Source organism: Centruroides vittatus, unplaced genomic scaffold (genome assembly GCF_030686945.1).
Source record: "Centruroides vittatus isolate TY-2023 unplaced genomic scaffold, ASM3068694v2 scaffold_769, whole genome shotgun sequence".
Lineage (NCBI taxonomy): Eukaryota > Metazoa > Arthropoda > Arachnida > Scorpiones > Buthidae > Centruroides > Centruroides vittatus.
The window spans coordinates 4,125,706-4,147,904 of record NW_027122717.1 but is presented as its reverse complement, the minus strand read 5'-3'; the positions used below and the strand labels follow the sequence as shown (position 1 = coordinate 4,147,904).

At 26.7% G+C, this 22,199-nt stretch overlaps 2 protein-coding genes and 1 long non-coding RNA gene across 3 annotated transcripts in view; 1 reads left to right on the top strand and 2 right to left on the bottom strand.

Moving 5' to 3' along the window:
• Window positions 1-22,199, top strand: part of LOC136989787 (acid sphingomyelinase-like phosphodiesterase 3b) — a 73,444-nt gene that overhangs the window by 28,628 nt on the left and 22,617 nt on the right. Inside the window, exons 2-5 of the mRNA XM_067288060.1 lie at window positions 489-705; window positions 6,470-6,720; window positions 6,787-6,950; window positions 16,966-17,155. Coding sequence (XP_067144161.1) covers window positions 489-705; window positions 6,470-6,720; window positions 6,787-6,950; window positions 16,966-17,155 — 822 coding nt within the window. The remainder of the gene's footprint in view (window positions 1-488; window positions 706-6,469; window positions 6,721-6,786; window positions 6,951-16,965; window positions 17,156-22,199) is intronic.
• LOC136989799 (uncharacterized) overlaps window positions 6,176-22,199 on the bottom strand; it is a 59,225-nt gene continuing 43,201 nt past the window's right edge. The window contains exon 5 of the mRNA XM_067288074.1: window positions 6,176-6,930. Within this exon, the coding sequence (XP_067144175.1) occupies window positions 6,896-6,930 (35 nt within the window). The 3' untranslated portion in view covers window positions 6,176-6,895. The remainder of the gene's footprint in view (window positions 6,931-22,199) is intronic.
• On the bottom strand, window positions 12,346-13,221 carry LOC136989802 (uncharacterized). Its single transcript, XR_010882960.1, has 2 exons — window positions 13,049-13,221; window positions 12,346-13,000 (listed from the first exon to the last, which is right to left on the bottom strand). It is a non-coding gene; the product is annotated as an uncharacterized lncRNA (long non-coding RNA).

The window sequence follows — 22,199 nt, the reverse complement described above, 5'->3', positions numbered from 1 at the left end:
TACTTGTTAATCTTAAAACAGTTTCTTTTATTTCACTTAAAAATTGCTATGAACTTTCCAAACAAACCAATATTATCAATTTGAAAGAATTTTTAAAATATGTCAATTAAATTATTAATGCCTCAAAAGAATTATTATGAGAAAATCTTAGTATAATTTAACCATCATTTCATAATAATTATTTTCCTCGTCTTGTTGTTTATTTATTTTATTATTTTAATCTTTTTTCTTTAGATTACATTTATTTTTAAAATGTTATGATATTTCTTCACATTTAGGATGCTAGATTCTTAAGGAAAGTCATTGAAGCATTCTAAAAATGAAAGAAATGCAGTTTATTACATATTTAAAAAATTTGTTTTAATTATAGTTTTTATTTCTTAACATATTTGATTGTTTTAAAGAAGTATATTTACATATATATTTAAATTATTATTTAGCAGTTTATTACAATCTTTATTAATAAATACTATGTGTATTTAATGTAGGTACATTTTGGCAAATCACTGATATTCATTGGGATAAACAATATTCCATACGAGGAAATCCAAATGAAATGTGTCATTTGACAATAAGTACTACAGGTGATTATCTCAATGGAGATTATGGAAATTTCAACTGTGATTCTCCTTGGCTCTTGGTTAATTCTTCTATAGAAGCTATGATTAAGTATAAAAGTGATCCAGACTTCATTATATGGACAGGGTAATACATTATGGATGATGTTATTATTTTTTTTGGACTTTATTAATATAATTTATAATTTTGAATTATATCGATTTAGATTTAGTAATTTTTATTATGTATGTTTATAAGATAGACATTTAAAGAAGAAAAAAACCAATTTTAAAATTTATAAGTATCATTTTAGATGCAAGCACAATTTATACAATTTCAAATGAAGTTGTATATTCTAAAACAATAAATATTTTGTTACATAATAATTTATTTTATCCTCATTTATATTGGTTTTTAATTCAGTTACATATTGTCACTAGGTTTGCAAATTTACAGGATGGGAAGGAAAGTCACTTAACACCCCTGCTACAGAATACAGAATGTATTGAAAGTAAATTTACTCATGTCAGGAACACATTAGACAAAGAAGGAAACAGATTAATGTGTTACATGCAAGGCCACCATCTTGAATGCAACTTTGAAACTGTAAATGGGAAGGGGTCATATGACACATCATTTAGGATCAGAATTTAACAAGGAATAGATTGCTGAAAGATTTTATTGACTTACCTCAAAAGGTTATACAGGGTTATGCATGCTACACAATGGGCTAAATGTATATTCTTTGGGTACATTCTATATTCTGTAGCAGGGGTGTTAAGTGACTTTCTTTCCCACCCTGTATTGTAGCATTCTCATTATTACAAATCAGTTTCAGTTAATATAATATAATATGTAAAATTAATAGGATATACAAATAATTTTGTATACATTTTAATAATTTTTTTTATTTAAAAATTGTCCCAAAGAATTTGAAATTGTTAGATGCATTTTTTATATTTATGTATCTATGTATTTAAAATAATCTTGAAAGTATTATATAAAAGTTGATGTCTTCCAGAAATATTTTTACACATGGACAGGAATGCACTTTAAAAACAGATGTTGATCTTTATTTAGAGATTACTCAACCACTTACAAACATAACTTAAAGTGATATAGTAACCTTTTGTGGATAGAAACAATTTCATATAGTTTATTTTTGAAGTATTCCATGGTCAATTACTACTGAAATAGAATAAAATTGAAAACAATAGACAAATTGAATTATAAAACTAAACTACAACAAAAACAATAAAATTCAGAGGTTGTTCAATGAGTTAATTATCAGACTTGATTAATTATTGATATAAACTTTTAAATATGTAGAAAGAATTATAAATTTTCTGTATGACAAATAATAATGAAGTATACAAGTACACTGTGCTAAAATATCAGATATATCTTCTTTAAAGTTTGAAATGAATGAAATTCAGATTAAGTTTGCTTTAGTGTTTCTTAATGTTTTCAGAATTAACCTTTATAAGTATCGAAGCATAATATCACTCCCTTCTCTTAAAAAGATATCTCCCCCTCTTCTTCTATAAAATTTACCCCTTATTTTCTTATATTTTATATATTACTTTTTGTGTTTTACATTTTATATAAAGATTGTACATAATTATTTATTTATTCAAAATACAGATTTCACAAAAATAACAAACTCTAAAATCGACATCTAAAGATAAGTAATTATTATTAATGTGATCTTTGAGGCTGACAAAGTTGAGCAAACTTGTTTTAATTTGGTTTGAAACTAGTTAAAAATAATCTCAAATTCCCTTTTTGAGTTATTTACAAACAATTGTTTGATTTGGACAACTGAAGAGCAGTATTAAATTCTTTTTCTCTGTGATAAGAAGTTGGAATTATCATAATTAGCATATCAATATCATTCCATAGCATTTTAAACTTGTTTCTATTTCTCATCCAAAATATTTCAATATTATCTTATGTATATAAAATTTTGGCTTTGGCACTGTTTTGCAAATCAATTTGAACTTTCTTGCAAATGTGTGGGCATCATATTTACATCTATATCAAAAGGATTAATTATGATGTTGCAAAGGGCTATTGATAACTTATTTGCTTGACTAACCTACTCAGTCAAGTGAGTTATCACTAACACGTTGTGGTGTTATATTCATTAGGAACTTGGTTAGCATTAGATATATGTAATTACAATTATATATTGTGACTTTTAGTCACTAAAGGTCTTCTTATAGTGGAACCAGATTGTAAAAGTAAGAAAAATATTCATTTGCTGTTAAATTGTCCAGCAAATTTTTAATTTGTCCCAAAATGTAAATTAGAGCTTATTGCCCTTTAAAATGCTGTAAATGCCCACAAGGGAGTGATATTGCCCAGGTTGAGAAATGCTGCTCTAAAGTTAAACATCAAATCAGTTTTATTTATTTTTTATCAAGAAGTTTGAAAGTAATTTTGATAGGATGTTCTGTCATTCATTCTTTTATTATTTTATAATACATTGTAGTTCATATAATTACTATAATTTAATATTAATGCAGGATGAGTCTTATATATTATAAATTTTATGTAAAAAAAAAAAAAGATGAAAATTTGAAATTACTTGTCTGAGGAAACTTTTAATACTTTTTAAAAAAATAGACAAAACTGCTTCCTTTTTCTTGAAACTTGTGCAAAAATACAATATGTAATGCTGATGTTTATTAATGATACAAATTACAAATTGTAATATTACAAACAACTGTAAACATCACTTTTAATTATTTTTAAATTTTTATTTAGTTTGGTTATAAAATTACAATAAAATTTTTGTAATGATTATAAATGCAATAAATGTTGATTACGCCAGGCATTAGAGAACTTTTTTAATGATAACAATTCAAATAAAAAAAATAAATAATTGGCACACTTAGAAATATATTTTGATTTCATATTAATTATTTTTGAAAAATATTATATTAAAAAATAAGTCAGGTACCTTGGCATTCCACAAACTACAAGACATGTTCAATAAAAAACAGGAAAAGTGCACTTAAAAGTTGGAAGCATATTAATTTTAAGACACACAACTTCCTAGTCAGGGGCAACAGTAACTGGCAACATCATTGATGTATGAGAATATAAGACAATAGATTGATAAAATGGTGATGCCTCTCCAGTAGTGCACAAAGCAAGAGCATTGTAGTGTTCAATTTTTGACAAAAAAATCAATTGACATCCATTTGCACATGCATGAGTTTCACACAGGTATACAAGTAAAGTTGTAAGGTTCTGAAAACAGCCACAGTTCTGTGGAAGGTTCTCTCTCTATGGCTGGGACTGCAGTGAATACCATGGAAAATCTTCCACAGATTTGTGGCTGTTTTCAGAACCTTGGAACTCTACTTGTACATCTGTGTGCAACTCATTTAGGTGTCTCCTTACTGTACAATACCTGCATGTGCCAAAATGTTTTAAATATTTTTTTTTGTCAAAAATTGGACATTATACTGCTCTTATTTCACGCACTACTAGAGGGCACTGCCATTTTATCAGTCCATTGACTTATGTTCTCATTAACACAATTAAAAACTTCAGATAAGGAGGCGTTAAACGAAATTAAAAGAAATATTTTATTTCTGCAAGCACTTTTGATGTAATTTATGCATGTTGTCCTCAGGCAGTTTGAATGACAGAGAGAATTAGCAGGCAGTTTAAATTCTCTGTCATTCAAACTGCCTGAGGACGATGTGTGTAAATTACGTCAAAAGCGTTTGCAGAAATAAAATATTTCTTTTAATTTCGTTTAATGCCTCCTTATCTGAAGTTTTTAATTGTGTTAATACAACTGTTGGCATGACATCCAAGCTAAGTATTATGTTCTCATTTATCAACAACGTTGACGATTGCAGTTACTGTTGCTGACTTTGAAGTTTCATGTATCAAAATTACCATGTTATAGCTCATCTTCCCAACTTTTATTGGCACTTTTTCAGTTTTCTATTGAGTGTGCTTTCTTTAAAGTATTTTAAACTAATCACATTTATATTAGAAAATTCTTAAATTCTTAAAAGTGTTTTTAAAAATACTTTGTATTTTTTCTAAATTATAGTTAAGAATATAGCACCAGTACTGCCAGATAACAAAATAAATAGCTTGATGTGTTCAAAGCTTCTTGCCCTCTTCAATTGTTGTACTTCTTAACTTTCCAAACTTGACAAATATAGGAATTACCATACATGATGTATGTTTAAAAGAGCATGATAAAATTAATTCCTTTTGAATTGTTTTAGTGTGCATTTCAATTGTGACAATTCTTTAAAAACTGGTCCAGAGTAAAGTCACAAGAAAAAAATATTTCAGTTTAATATTAAGACATAAAAGGCTTATATAATAATACATTTTGAGTACTAAATATGATATGAATTTTTTTTATAAGAAACCAAAAGAATTAAAACCATAATGAATTTACTTGGGAGGGAGTCAGTTATTTTATTTATCAAAATGTGATCTAAAAACTCTTAATTCTTTTACATGGGTAAAAAAATTATTTTAGTTACTTAATATTTATTTTTTATAGTTTTAACCCTTTTCTTTTTTAGTTCACACTTTGTTTTTCAATCACATTTTGATAAATAAAATAACTGACTCCCTCCCAAGTAAATTCATTTTGGTTTTAATTCTTTTGGTTTCTTAAAAAAAAATTCATATCATATTTAGTACTCAAAATGTGATATTACATAAGCCTTTTATGTCTTAATATTAAACTAAAATATTTTTTTCTTGTGACTTTACTCAGGACCAGTTTTTTTTAAAGAATTGTCAACAGCTGAAGAGGGGTTTAGACCAAAATGCACACTAAAATGACAATTCAAAGTGATTAATTTTATTATGCTCTTTTTAAACATGTATCCTGTATTAGACCTACATTTGTCGAGTTGTGAGATTTAAGAAGTACAAAAATAAATAGCAATTAACAATACAATGATCATGTGCATTGTGAGAAGCTAATTTTTAGTTAAAAATCTGATTTCCATCATTTGTCTTCTATCAATATAAAACACATGCTTATTGATAGCATTATTATTTTTATAAATGTCTTTACATAATGATTTGGAATGCAAACAAACATATTAAATTTCAATCTGTTATTTCTCTGAAGTTATTTCCAGTTGCTTCTGTGTGCATATTTTTGTAGCCTGAAGGTCCTGTTACAAAATTGAGGTTAAGGGATTGAAATAATAGAAAGATATATTGTAACTTAGTTGCACGGCTTCTGTGAGAAACCATACATTTTTTCTGAGAAATGATAAAACCAATGCAAAATCTTTTTATCACAGAGAATATCATTTTAGGAAAGTACCAATTTTTCAGAATTTTTGATGATTGATTTTATTATTTTATTTACTTATTTATTTATTTATTTATAGTGCACTTTGTACCTCACAGAAGCCATCTGACCACACAGAATTTAATAATCCAAAATATTAACTATTTAATTTTAAAAAAATATTTGCATCATAAAATGTTATAAATGCAGAAAGTTTAAAAATCTATTAATGCATCATTTTTTCTTTTCATTACTTGTTTTTTAAATTACTATTCTTCTGTTTGTTGTGTCTGATTTTATAACAAAATACATCTGAAGTACTTAAAATTCAAACCTTTTTCCAAAAGTTTATTTAATTAAACTATTTCAATAAATCTACAAAAATTTTGTAACACATGACAGTACAGAAAAAATTGATGGCCTTGTTTTGAAACATAAATTAAGATAAATATGCAAGTAAGAGTTACTAATTCATTGTATATATCAGATCTTTATATATAAACAACTTTAGAATTAAAATATTTCAGTTTCAAAATATAAAGAAAACTTAATATATAAAATAATAAGTATATTATAATGAACCTTTAAAAATAATAATTATATTTCCTGTTTTAGAGATAATGCTCCACATATATGGAATCCATCACCTAATTTTAAAAGTATAACAAGTATATTGGCTAAAATAACACAGTTATTATCACTAAAGTTTCCAAATTCAACTATTCTACCTGTGCTTGGAAATCATGATACTTTTCCACCAGATACAATACCACAAAATGCCACTACTACTTACTACAATCAGTATCTTACTACAGGTAGATGGAATGAAATTCTCCCCAATTCTACTTGGAATACATTTCTTCAAGGTAAATATATTCTTAATTAAGCAAGCATTATAATATAATTTTAACAAAAATAACTTTTTTTTGTAGGTGGATATTATTCATTTCCTCTTTCATCAAGTTTGACCATTCTTGGATTGAATACAATTTTATGGTATAAATCCAATACTTTAACACTGAATTCCACTGATCCTGCCAATCAATATATTTGGCTGGAAAATGAATTGATGGAAGCTGAAAAAGAAGGGAAAAAAGTTAGTACAGTATTTAGAACTTTATATATTAATTTAAAAAATTTTTAATACACATTAATCTTTTAATATAAATTTATTGTTTGTTTAATAGGCAATATAAAATATATATTACCTAATAAAGCTACATTGTCCTCATTCACTCACTCATCCATTCACTGTTATGAAGTATATGAATAGAACTAGATTTATTACAGAAAGACAAAATAAATTTAGAAAACTTTGTCTTTGTTATTAAAAAGCATTATGTTGGCTAATATGTAATTTTATGTTATGCCTCTTATAACTGTTTTTTACTGAAGACCAAGACCATAAAATTAACTTTTATAAAACTTTAATGCTATGCATTTAAGATGCTACACATCCTTCTTCAGGCTAAAAATGTTTTAAAAATGTACAAAATTACAAATAAGGTAAATTCGACAATTAAAGCCATCACTGATCTTTTTTACAATTATTGAAACCATACACATGGATATGTAAGACTTTCTCACTATTCTACCTGTGTCTTCAGCACAATCCCATATACTGAAGATGATGTCATCCCATACGTCATCTGTTTTCGTTCCTCTATTTAAATTTATTAATGTTTTATTTTTATTCATTATCATTATATGCTCTTTAAATTTTCTTAAGTAATTATTTTTTTCTTTAGCTAATATTTTTACATTATTTTTATCAATGGTACAATTATATTTGCTATAATGGATAAACCATGGAGATTGTTTGTACTTTAATCTGATTGCTGATTTGTACTCTTTTACTCCAATTCCTAAAGGTCTATGGGTGTCATCAATATAGTACACTTTGCTATCACAAATACAATTTAACATATAAACTATACCTGATATATTCAATTTTTCCATACATGAATTATTTGTTTTAATTAACAGATCTTTTGATTTATTGCATGTTTTACTGCCAAATTAATACCATATTTTCTAAATACTGTAGTGCAGACCATTAGTGGACTTTAGAGATTCAATACTGTATAATTTAGAAATCTTCTTAAAAAGGTCATTAAATTATATATCTAATTTGCCTTATGCACTAAAAAAATGCTGATGATTTAATTTCTAGATAGCAAGAATTGAAATTAAACCTACATTTAGAATTATGAGTTTGGATATTGTTTCAATGTCAATCAATAAAATGGAATGATGATAACAATAGGTTAAATTATTTAGAAATCTCACCTAATTTGGTAAAACTAATTACTTACAGTTATCACGATAATTTCTTTAAAATAGGAGAAAAATACTATAGAAGGAACAAATAGAAAGCATTGGAACAGTTATAGGACCAAAATTAACAAAAATAGTTATGATTGAAATTAATTAAGAAAATAGCACTTCAACAAGGAGTAATTTTTATGGCAAGATATGTCAATGATATATTTCTAATGTATGATAGTACTAAAATTGATGATAAGCAGATTCTAAAATTTGATGATTTAAACCAGGGTTGTCCAACCTTTTTTCCTAATGGACCAAATTAGAAATTTAGGTACATTCAGTGAGACACAAATGTACTTTATATAAATATATGCTTTTAAAAAGTTCAAAATTTGAATATCAAATTTTAACAACAAATGTATATATAATTACAAAAAATACCATATTATTGATAGTAAAAGAAATTATACTCACACAAATTAAAAATAAATTTAATGCAATTTTTGACATTGCCTTCTTTTTATAATATTGTCAACATCTGCTTTTATGGTACTAGTCTTAATTCTAAGAATGTTAGTTAAATGGGAATCACTCAACTTATTTTTTTCAGCAGTTTTGATGTTTTTCATGCACAAAAAGAATTGTTTACAACAGTATGTTATGCATGTGGGGTAGTACAGTTTTCTAGCACCAGTTACATCATTATTATATCAAAGTGTAGCCAGTGAAATGAGCATAATTTTTATGACATACTTTACCAAAATAAATGAAATTATACCTAAAAATTTAGGGTCCATGTGTTTCAATAATTGTAATAAAGATCAGTGATGGCTTTAATTGTCTAATTTACCTTATTCATTTGTAATTTTGTACTTTTTAAAAACAGTTTTTAGCCTGAAGAGGGATGTGTAGCATCTTAAATGTATAGCATTAAAGTTCTATAAAAGTTGAATTTATGGTCTTAGTCTTCAGTAAAATATAGTTATAAGAGGCATAACATAAAATTACATGTTACTAACCAACATTGTATCTTTTTTATTAAAAAAACACTAAGTTTTCTAAGAAAAAATTGTTTCATAAGACAAACACTTTTAGAAATTAAAGAATAAATTTAGTACAGTTGAAAGAGAATATTGAGTAGATTATTGGAAAATTTTCAAATCTTTAAAAAAGTAAAATAAATTTGATACCTAAGTATAAAATAATCTCGATTTCTCATGGAATACAGAATATATAAGTGGTTTATTAAGTTAAGTGCCATTAGCATATGTTTAATTTTGCTCTGTATTATTTTAAATTGCAGCATTTTCTTTCATATTTTCATTGATTGTTCTTTATTAGAATTTTTAAAAACTCTTTACACTTATTTAATCAATTTAAAATTGATATTGTTTATATAGAGAATTATTAGAAATTGTAAAGCAATTTGAAACACTAGAGTGATGCCACTGAAATAGTGTTTCTGGGCAGAAAGAAATTCCTGTCTGTGCTGAAATATTTTGTTTTCTTGTTCTCAAATTCCAAGAAAAGTTGGAAAAATCAGCTCTTAGAACCCAGTAATACCCACAATGGGAAATAAATTTACTACTCAAAATGTATATTTAGACATTTTTTTTTCTATTTATTGCTGTCTAAAGTTACATGCCACCAGAAATGCATGCATGACATCAGAATCAGATAACACACAACGAGCTAATTTTGGCTCTTGTAAATCAACAATAAAAACTATTTGAAGTATTTTTTAATTTAAAAAAAAATAATAATTGCATTTGTTTTCTATTAATGTTTGATAAAATAAATAAATAAAGTATTTAAATGAGATTGGGAATGTTAATACATTGTGTGATATTTGTATAAATCACTGTATACTATAAGGTTTGGTTAAATAAAGTTTGCTTTAATTACATTGTTTATATTTTGAGAAAACCTGAAATATAACAGAAACTCAAGTGAAAAATGTCAGTGAAGAATAACTTGATGTTTTGATTTATGTACCCAAGGATACTGTGACAGATATGTATTCAGTCCACTTGGAATTAGTCATGAAGCTGTTAGGAAACTAATGATGAAAGGTTGAAAAGTTGTGCAATGAGAAACCTAAGTAGAACAGATCAACCATGTAGAACAAGTGAAAAAATGAAATAAACATCTCAAGTTAAAAAAGACACCAATGATAATTTTTAAAGAAACCAAATGAAATCTGGATAAAATATTAGTTCACAAATTATTCAATGAAGGTTAAATTAAAATAATTTTCAAGATTGGTGAGAAAGCCAATAATTTCTGAAAAAATTATCATGAAAGACTTTCATGATAAATAATTACTAAAAAAAAGTATCTATTAATGCTGGAATTGTTCTAGAGAAAAATTCTAGTGAAAAAATAGTGTGATGACAGTAAATTTGAATGAATTAAATGAAAAAAAGAACTGTGTGTTGAATGATGGTTAGGCATTCAAAAAGGTGCGATACAAAGTACTATGAAATATTGTAAATATTTCATAGGCTTATTTATTTCATAGTAGGTTTAGGCTTATTTTCTGATCATGAATTTGTAAATTGGTAGTAATTTCAGAAAAATGGACAGAAATCTATATAAAATACTTAAGAATACAGTATACAGAATACAGTAGCAGACAGATATTCTATCAACTATGATAGATGTTATACAAGTATCCCTTGTATAACATGGTAGTTACATTCTGAAAGAGTTTCATGCTATGTAAATATGTTCTATACAAAATAAAGGACTAATGCAAAACATAGGGTTAGGTTCCAAAAGTTAGCAAAAGTATACTATTCTTTTTCATTACTTAGAGAAAAATGTTTATTAAAGTAATCGATAATTTATTTCCAATCAATAATTAACTGACAATCACAATTATAAAAGTACTGTATGATGCATTAATATTAATTTTAGTTGAATGAGGGTATTTTCTTTTTACAAAGTTTCATCATCATCTGAGCTTTTTTGTTGATCTTAATCAGAAATATCAGCAATATCTTCATTTTACTTTCCCTGCTGTTATATATAACAGAAGGAAAGCATAGCAATTGGTCATAAAATGACCCCCAATATTTTTACATTTTTGTACTCAGAAGACCTTGAAACTGAGAAATGGAAAAAAAAGGGATTTTTGTGTGTGTGTATGCTGGCACAATTTTGTTCACCCTCTTTGAAGCTTAATAACTCTTGTGCTTTTGGTCGAAAATTTCTGAAATCTTGCAGGGAGGTTTGTTTATTGGGGGGGATTGAAGCTGTTAAATTTTAGTGATTAAAGATTGACAAGGTAGTTAGATAAAGGGGGTCATATGTATCTCTGGTAGGATCAGAATTAATGATAATTATACTTGTTATTAGCATTTACAATTTTTTATAAAATCCATTCCTACCCTCAAAATTAAGCTTTTTGCCATTTTATAATAGCTAAAAATATTAAAATTTTAAAAATAAAATATAACAACAGGTGGTCCCACCAAATGTTGTCAGGAAAGCATACAATGGTAGTTTCAAAATCAATTATTGAAATATAATTTGCAATAGAAATTCAATGGAAACTGATTTTTAAAAAATTATTGGCTAAAGAACTTTTATATTTGGAAGACAAAAAAGTAAAATATATCCAAATGAATGATATAATTTTTCAAATACAATAGCCCTTATAAGTACCTGTTATTAACACATGCAAAATCACTATATTTGGATGGTCCCCAATAAACCATATTTGTCGTCATAAATGTTTTTAAAAACGTTTTGAAGTTCAAACAAATTTTTCTGGTGTCATTTTTTGGGTTTAAACTCCTGTAGCCACTATGAACTACTACTGAGGTATTAGGATCCCATTTAATGAGAAATGACTGTTCATGTCATGTTTTTCAGGCCATAGTGCTGTGAACTTTTCTCCCTTCCATAATCGTAAACAGCAAGTTCTTGTGACAGTGCTCATTAACAGTATTGGAGAGACTGTGGTCTGAAAAATTCAATGTAGCATTATAGCTTATGTAATAGCTTATGTAGCATGTCTTTGGTTTCTTCTTGATTCTACAAAGAAACAAGTTAACATGGAAATCAAAAATAGACAAATAGATGGCTAGATACATTGGTTATATTGTGCTATCTGATATATTGCTTATTTGGTTTCTCTCTCAACATTTATGATATATAATGGGGAGCTACTGTGGCATATCTAGAAAATCCAAAGGAGGCTTGAGTTTTTTGCCCCCTTTGGGTTTTTCTGGCTTTACTACTGGAACCGACTTGAGTCTTAATAACAACTTTTCAGCACTCCAACATAGAGCAGCCATTATTATATTCTCTCTTCTAAAATCCTGCTCCAGTGCTGTTTATTATCAGGTCTCTTCTCTGCAATTTTCACATCTAATATGCCAGCAGTTCTCAATAAGATTGAAATCAGGGCTGTTACTTGGCCAGCTTAGGCATCTGGTCTGGGTTGCTTGTAAGAATTTTTATTATTTAAAATGTTCAAGTTCAAAATTTTCAAGTTTTGCATTCACATACTAATTATAAAGTGTAGTCTGTCAACTTCTTTACTGCATGTGCATTCCCAGACAATTTGATTCATTGGAAACTACTGGCTACATCAAGAAATCCTTATTATGATCAAACATTTTCTTTGCTTAACAAAAAAAAAATTTGCTATCAGATCCATGAAAGTTAAATTTGGATACATATTGTAACTGAATCAATGCTCCAGTCCATATGCCATTTAGCTCATATTACCCTCTCTCTGTACTGTTTTCTTGTCAATAAAGATGTTTTATCTGACAATAGGCATGTAAATCCATGTTGCCTAGTTTAAGCATTTTCTTTTATGCTTGTCTTTTTAGTTTGGAAGAACTATCAGTACATTCTTATATGCTGAAATACTTCAGCATCCTATCCTCACATGGCTAACTATTTACTGACACATCTTTTCTTTCAATGTTTACTTTTGTCATCAATCAACAATTGTGTGTTTTGTTCATCATTTTTACCCTTAGTTACATTAAATTTTTTGTGATAACCAAACCAGTTATTTAAATTTTCAATGGTGAGTGTTAAGTCCATTGTCTTTATCACTTAATGCTAAATGTAGTTTGTTACTGATTATTGTTAATTGTGTGTAGCTCTATCTGAGGCTGGATAAATTATATGAAAACTAGATGTTATCTCATGTGCTGTACAATAGATTTCATCAGTTTCTTTAATTGTGATGTTTTTGTGGTTATTTAAACCTTTTAATGTAACTTTAATGTATATTTTACTTCATAAAAACATCAACTGAAGAGGTACCCCAAAAGAGTCTGAAATGCATTTTGGGTGTATTGTATACATTTTAGATTCAATTATTGTAAAATTTTTTTCTTCTTTTGTAAACTTAGATACAAAATAAAGAAATTTTTTGGTAATATCATATTCACTAGTGTGATAAGCCCTAAAATTTAGATAACTGATTTGGTTATAACAAAACATTTAATTGAATGTTTATTATAATGTGCATTCTACACTAGTTCTTGAGAGAATAAACTCCAGTATTCAAAGCAAAAATACAACTTTTTATGCAATGATAATTATCAAAAACTTTTTATTTTATTTACAAAATAGCACAATCTTTGCAAAAAGTTTATACTAATGGACAATGCAGTCACCAGAAATATTGCTGCAGTTGACTTTATCAGTCTACGAAAATCATTCTCATGCATTGAGCATTTCTGGATGAAATAGATTGTTTAATTCCATGAATTGAAGCCCTCAGAGATATATAGTGCTAACCCTGAGAATCACATCTCTGAGTTTGAATGTTTGAAAAAGTCCTAAAACATGTGAATAGTTGTGTGTTAATATTTTTGCTCTCTGAACATTACCTGTAGATGTGGCTGTTATCTCATCATTTTGGGATTTTTTTTTCAAACATTCAAATTCAGTTATCTCAGAAATGTGATTCTGAGGGCTAGCACCATACATCCCGAGAGCTTCAATTATTGGATTTATAGCCATAATTTTTGAACATTGAGATCAAGCTAGATAAGAAAGAATTGAAAATGTGGAAAAGATTCAGTTGATACATGGAATGTATACACATATCAACTGAAATAAAAATGAAAATAAGCCAAGTGGTCACTGGATTACGCTGCATCATGTTAGAAACAACAAAGAATTGAAAAACTGAAAAAGCATTCCTAAATAAGTAGAAGAAGTTATTGATGTAATTGGTTGAGCAACCAAGTACTGATTTTGTAAAACCTTAACTTTTGAAGTGATAACATACTTTTGTTATACAAGATTCAGAATTTGAACTTTTTTATTGTTAATAAAGATTTTTAAAAATATATATATGCTTGTGTTTTGTAAATATGGAGATAAACTAAAAAGTTTTTGTATTGTGTACACAAACCTGTTTTTGTGTGGTCTATTTTTGTGTGATTTTTTATTTGTGCGATTTGTTTTGTGTGATTTTTTGTGTGCGGTATGTGAATTTCAATCAAATTGGTATACTGCACAAATATAATTGCACAAAACACATTGCACGTATAAAAAATCGCACAAAAAAGACCGTACAAAAACAGGTTTGAGTGTATAGACATGGGTGGAATTCCTAACATAGTATATTTTATAATAGCTGAAGAGATTGAAATACTTTAAAGCATTATTTCAGAGATAAATTTTATTGTTATATAAACAATAGCTTAAAAATGCCTATTTACCTGAAGATAACTATAACTGAATTATGATTTCAATAAGTGAAGTTTTTATAGCATTGTCTTGAAATTTACTGGTTCTTTCTGCCTGTCTGTCTGTTCAAGTATCATGTGAGAATGGCTAAACCAATTTCTATCAAATTTTATTTATATCCTTTCCAAGACTATTCCGAAGATTTTAACTGGAAAGTCCATTTTTATAGACGAGGAAATTCATACTGAGATTTCATTACTTGTCTTTTATCTGTACTGGTTAATTTCATTACTTATATTATAAATGATTTTGATTTGTGAAATTAAAACTTGTTGTATATAGCTCATAATGCATTCGTGCTGTGTAAAACAAAATTTTTTTCTAAATAATACTAATCTTTAAATAAGATTATAATTCATAAAAAAACAAATATAATAATACAAAACAAATACAAGTAATAAGAAAAAATTAATAAAAGATATTTGTGTATATTCTCAAAAATAATTTACTTATATACAGAATAATACAGGTTTTGATAGGTTTTGCATATTGCATTTGTAATATCCAAAATATATCAAACATGTCATTTTAATTATGTCTATAAAAGTTTCTCAAATTTATTAGTAATATAGTGACTATAATTTAGATTAAATTTTATTATAATGCTTAGTATTATCTTGTAATTACAAAGATACAGAAGGCTAGTATAATAATAATAACTGTAAGATAATTTGCCTGTGTTAACCAAACACAGAATAATTAATTAATCAAAAGGTTGTTCGAAATGATAAAGGCAAAAATTTGAAAAACAAATTTTTCTTAAAAGCTGAAGTAAGATGATTAGTTTAATATAAATTATCTTCTTCTTTAATAGATCATCTTGCTTATATTAAACATCAGATTTAAATTTTAATTTATTTCAGAATATACTGTATTTAATCACATATGAGATGATCTCGCATATAGGACGAGGTGTGACCTTAAAGATCAAAATAAAGAAAATAAGATTTATTAATACAATTCTAATTTTATTTCATTTCATCACAAATAAAATATTATCAAATGCACATAAATGCACATTGGGGTATACTATAGATTACTCCCTATGGAATTTCGTGTGTTTGGGTATATATCTGAACTCAGGACCGAGACGAGTTCAACGATACTTTACTTTTGGACCAGAGACGAAAAATAAAAAAGTCATCATATTTTTTTCCGGCGATCGCGCGATGATAGGGAGTCGCTAAGTCAGCCTCGCTATCGCAATCGGGAGTCGCGTGGCTTGCCGTTAAAATTGCCTTTAGACGTTTTCCCCCTTTTTTTTACTTTGTTCAAGAACTACCGTGAATCGATCACTAGTTTATCACATGGCGGCGTGTGGTGGCGCCCATATGAGAGGTCAGTCGGGCCACCATGTTCGCTGCCATAAGTAACATTAACCGAAATGGTGATCGCGCGATGATCGGAAGTCGCATCGCTCTCTCCACTCTCGTATTGCGTGTTTAACGCTCCGGGAGATGACCGTAGTCCGACGTCATGGTTTGCAGACTTTACCGCAAGATGGCAATACTAGCAACTACGGTGCCGTCTGCATGAGAGCATTAAAAAAGTATGGTAACTTAAAAAGTGTGATAACTTTTTTATTTTTTGTTTCCGGTCCAAAAATAGGGTACCGTTAAACTCGTCTCGGTCCCCTGAGTTCAAATATATAATCAAAGTCCTGAAATTCCATAGGGAGTAATCTATAGTACACCCGCACATTGTCCCGCAAAAATTACTGTCATTTTAAACTTTAAGGAGTTCCGATTCCTAAGTAATCCATCTGTTTTCACGTGAGAATGGATTAAAACTTACATCGAGCTCCCGTATGATTTTAGAATTCAATTCAAAAGCTTTGCTTTTCCTATTGCTATTCATCTTTACTCCTGACAGTACACAAGAACAACTGAAACAACCCAGATAAAATACTTTTGTTTTTAAACACCAGAAGTTAAGCATCCAGTAAAAAATGCAAAAATTTTTGCAAAAACCCAAAATCCTTTGCTCACACGTACAGGACAACCTAGGTTTTTGAACCAGTGGAAAATGAATAAAAATCTTGTCTTATATGTGAGTAAATATGGTATGTTAAATTTTCAAAGTTCTGATCTGATAATTTGAAAATGTTTCAGGTTTACATAATTGGACATGTATCTCCAGGACACAGTAACAGAGGAGTATGGAATGAAATAAATCCATCTTTATATCAAGAAAGATTTAATGAAAAGTACATTGATATAGTAAACAAATACAGTAATGTTATAGCTGGACAGTTTTTTGCTCATTTGCATGCAGATCTATTTGGATTATTTCGCAACAAAGGTAATGAATCTATTTTTGATTATTCCACTTTACAAATATCATTTTTATGATACTATATATATATATTATACAAACTAAATGTTGTGAAATTGTGCATGATATTACATATAATACATTATCTAATTTTTTCTTAATATGTATAAATAGTTTATTAATACATGACATACATCAAGTATATTTATAAATATATATTAATTTGCAAAAGTTTTTACACACACACTAAAGAAAAAAAATTTTTTTCATGTCTTGAGAATGCATTCTTCAAAAAGTAAAGGATTTGTCTCTATAAAAGTAGAATAACATTAGATCTCAAAAGAAATGAATTTAGAGATTTATGAATTCAAGCACTTCAATTATAGACAGTAAAGAGAACATGACTGTACTTTAAAAATTTTTAACTTTGTTATATTTTGATATTTTTAGTTTTACTATTATTATTTTTAAAAATATTTTGTTACATAGCCTCTTGCTTCAATTTGAGATAGATATTTAAGAAACAAAGCATTAATGTCAAAAGTAATCTGATTTAGAAACACTGTTCATAAATCAGACTACTTTTGGCATTAATTTGATTTAAAACATTATATTTAACAAATGAAGATCAGATTATTTCTGGCATTCATCATTGGTATCATCACAAAAATATCTGGGATTTTTCTAATAATTTTATAAAAGTCAATAAATTTTTATTATTTAAGATTTTATTCATTGGCATTTATTTTAGTAATTCAAACTTCTGATTCATATTTCTGATATTAAAAGACATTAATAATTATTAACTTTTGTTTCTAATTTTATTAACTTATTGAGTTTTTTTATTTTATGCATAATGATTTACTGGTTATTTATGTTTCACTCTTGGTGTACTACTATTACTACTACTACCATTACTAAGTATATTCCTTATACTGTAATAGGTATATCCAATTACTATTGTATATAGGTATTATACCTACATGATAGTAATCAATACATAATAAATAAATATTGGATTAGAAAAAGAAATACTTACTTAAAAAATACTTGATTAAGAATTGAGTATTCTATAATTAACCAGCTATATTCAGATTTTTTTTAAATTTTGTTTTTCTATTATTTGTTTTTATAAACATTTATTTTTCTAAGGATATAATAAAAATAAAGTAAATAATGAAAATAAAATAACATAATGTATTTAATGTTAAATAAAGAGATATTTTCATATTACATTACATCCTTCATTTTTTACATATAGCAAAACCTCTGAAAATGACCACCCTTTTCAGGAGAACATCCTCATTATGACAATATGATCAGTTTTCTCCAGAATGGATTTTTTTTAGCCCATATGATCAGTCAAATTTGATTCTCTTTGAAAAGATCATCTATTCAATGTACTGCAAAAGACACATTTTTTAAATTACCATGTATACTGCAAATGGTTTAAAAGTGGAATACTGTGTACTATATATTGTAAATGCAAAATTGCATTTAAACATAATTTTTTTCTACTAACAACCAGCTGAAAACAGGACAGTGGATTCTGAGGCAAAGTTTATTGTTAATGGGTCTTTATTCTTTTCTGTTTTTGATGCTGATAACATCTTAGGGCACAACAATCTCTTCAGTTTAGGGAAGGAGTGCAAAGAATTTGAAAATTTTTAATTATTGTAATTTATTTAGAATACCCTATTATATTTAGAATAAAATCAAATTTAAAAATTAATCTTAAATACTGCAATAATAATGTGAGTTTTAAATTTGTAAATTACAGTGCATATCAGGCTGGCTACACATCTAGCTGGATCTGTCTTTGCCCCTTTTTTGATCCATTTCCCCTTATAATAACATTTTTCTGAGAATTAAAAGATTTTTACAGTTTCATGTTTAAGTCTGTTCAGTGTAAGCAATATGTCTTATATGCAGCAGAAGGAAACTTTCTCTTCTTATTTTAAAGTAAAGGATTTGTTGTTAAGCAAATTGAAACTAGAAAATCACAACACTTGGCAAAGGAATTTAACTGTGGGGAAAACCAAAATCAGTTAATTCTTGCTTCTCAATGAATGAGAAAGAAATGTGAGGCCTAGAGAGGGTCTGAATCTGCTAAAAATATATTTCATTATAAAAAAAGAAAATGTGTAAAATAAACATTACATAATGTGAATGTAAACATGAGTCAACAATAAGTCTTGAGTGAGACTCTAGCATACATGTTAGAATTTTAATCAATATCAGGCTAGAGAATTCAAGCTTTTACTCTGACATCTGTAGAAATGACAAAATTTAGACGAATCATGGAAATAAAAAATCTTCAGTGAAAGAGAAATCTCTCATGTAGCTGTTGAATTTCCTAAATGTCAGAATGGGAAATAACAGTATAAATACAAAGCAAGTTTCAAATGTTTATTAGTATAATGCTGAATGCTATGAAAAAGTATATTTCCTTTTTAAAACCATGTCTGAAAAATGACTGTTTTTATACAATTTTAGATGGTTGTCTAAGATAAGTTCCTTTGTATTTGTAAATCACATTTAATTTCTACAATCAATACAGTGTTATCTGAATAATATAATTTAGTGATTTTGAGTTTTACATCTGCATTTGCTTTAATTTTATTAGTTTTGTTATTACGATAAAAAAACAATAAGACTATGCTGTCTTATTTGTTTACATGTAATAAATAAGATAGAATATGTTAATATAGAATTGCATTCTCAAGCATGTTTCAATATTAAAGCTATAATAATCTCTCTTTTTTATATTCAGAAATAATTATTTAAACTGATTATAGAGTTTTGAGAGTAAGAAAATATCACAACAGCTTAAATAAAATTTAGAACAATGCTTGTGTTAAAAATTTCTTTTTTTATTCTATTAAATTTAAACTAATATACAAAATATAAATAAATTATAGTTTAAATATGTCCGTCCTAAGATAGAGATAAGACCGAGACTAATATAGAGCTAATATTATTATAGAGCTAAAGACAGAGAGATGTTTGACCTCAAAATCATCCTACATTCTTTGGAAATGTGCTGAATGCATTATTAACCATATATCAAAACTTTATGTGCAGAATTTATGTTAAAAACAATTTTATTCCTATAATTTATGCAAATCTGTACATTACACAATTAATATTAATTTATTCATTAATAAATTAAAAATAAACTTAATTTTTTTAAGCAGATTAGATTTTTTAATTATTAAAATTCAGTTGCATACAAAAATCAGTCAATAACCTTTCAAGGAAATAAATCTGAAAAATGAATTTTTCATTTCTAATATTACATTAAGAAGGGATGAAATATTACATTTTGGTAAGGACTATAATGATTGGAATTCCTCCAGCTGCATAATGAATAATAAATATGAATTAGTAATAATTTTATATATATAAAACAAAGAACAAAAGCCTTGATTCTTGATTTATTAATATTTAGCAGATTTTAGTATGCAGCAGATGATAAAAATTTCCTGATATAACAACTGTCTTTTTGTTTTTATATCTCTAAATTATGTTTTTTTTTTTTTTTTAAACAAAATTCAATAAACAATATTTCATTTTATTAACTCTTATAGTTGTAGCATTTATAGTTCTGTAATTTTTAGTAATGTAGTTAAGTAAAATTTACCTGTAATCATGTATTAGTGCTTAGCACAGTTTATTACGTCTGGCTTCTAAATTACAATGAGAAATATAAGTGATATAAAAATTAATCCTTATTTTATGGTAGTAATTTAAATAATTTTGTAGATTGAATATATATAATTTTCCACAAAATTATTTATATGAAAAGTATTGACATATAATTTGTGACCACATGTTTTAAGTTAACTAATGTTATTAAATTCATTAATGAAATTTAAATGAAATAAAATTGATTCATTTAAGAATTATCTTAACAAAATATTTATTTATTTACATGATATGAATTGAATTGTTTAAATTTATATATAAATAAATTTAATTTAATGAATAAGATGTAAATATATTTTTATAAGCTATACATCCACAAGAGCCGAATTCTCGGGCTAGATTTGGCTATAATAAATAACTAATTAATAAGACAATTTGGCACTAGAGCTTGGCGTTAGGCACCATCTTTTACTAAACTTAATAATTATAATTAAATTAAATAAATAATTTTAATAATTTGGAACTGGAGGAAAAGAAATCGGCCCGAAGCGGGACTCGAACCCGCAACTTCTGCTATCCGTGCAGACACGTTACCAGTTACGCTACCTGGACCTTCAGTCCGATCGTAGCTTTATAACGGGTTAGTCGTTATTTATTTATATATTTTTATAATATGAAAAAAGTTACACTTAATATTGATGTGTATTGCTGTGTGTTTATAGTAATTTTAAATATACTTTATTATTATATTATTAAAAGCAAATGTATTTACATCTATTATACTCATTTGATGATATAAATATCCAATTTGGAACATATTATATTATCTTAGTTTTACTAATACATAATTCTTATTAATCAAATAACAAATGCCTAATGAAAAATACTCTAAATAATAAAAGTAAGAGGAAAATTTCTCAAAAATAAGAAAATATAAAAACCTGAACAAATATAAAATATGAGCATATATTTAATATTACTAGCATTATCACTTTCTTCTCTATTTGTTGTTGGGTTTTCTCTCTGTTACATGTATTTCTTGTAGTAGTAATATCATAACAATTATTTATCATGAAACTGCAATAAAAAAATATATGAAATGTCATACTTGTTAGAGATGAAAATATATTAATTTACAAATCAGTTTGATAGTATATTATTTATTGCATATGCATTAATTTCTCTTTCTCAATGTTAAATCTTTGTAGATAAATTTCAAATAAATTTCTTAAAATTTCTTATTCAGCAAGCACAGTTGTGATATATGTCATGGGGTTAAAAATAATGTTTTAAATAAATTTTTTTTCAAAACAAAAAATTAATACATATTTAATCAATGATATGATAATCATTTCTTACTGTCTCCATTTCCAAATGATCCATTAGCATTCTCTATAAAAAAAAATTTTGCAGCTAATATAAA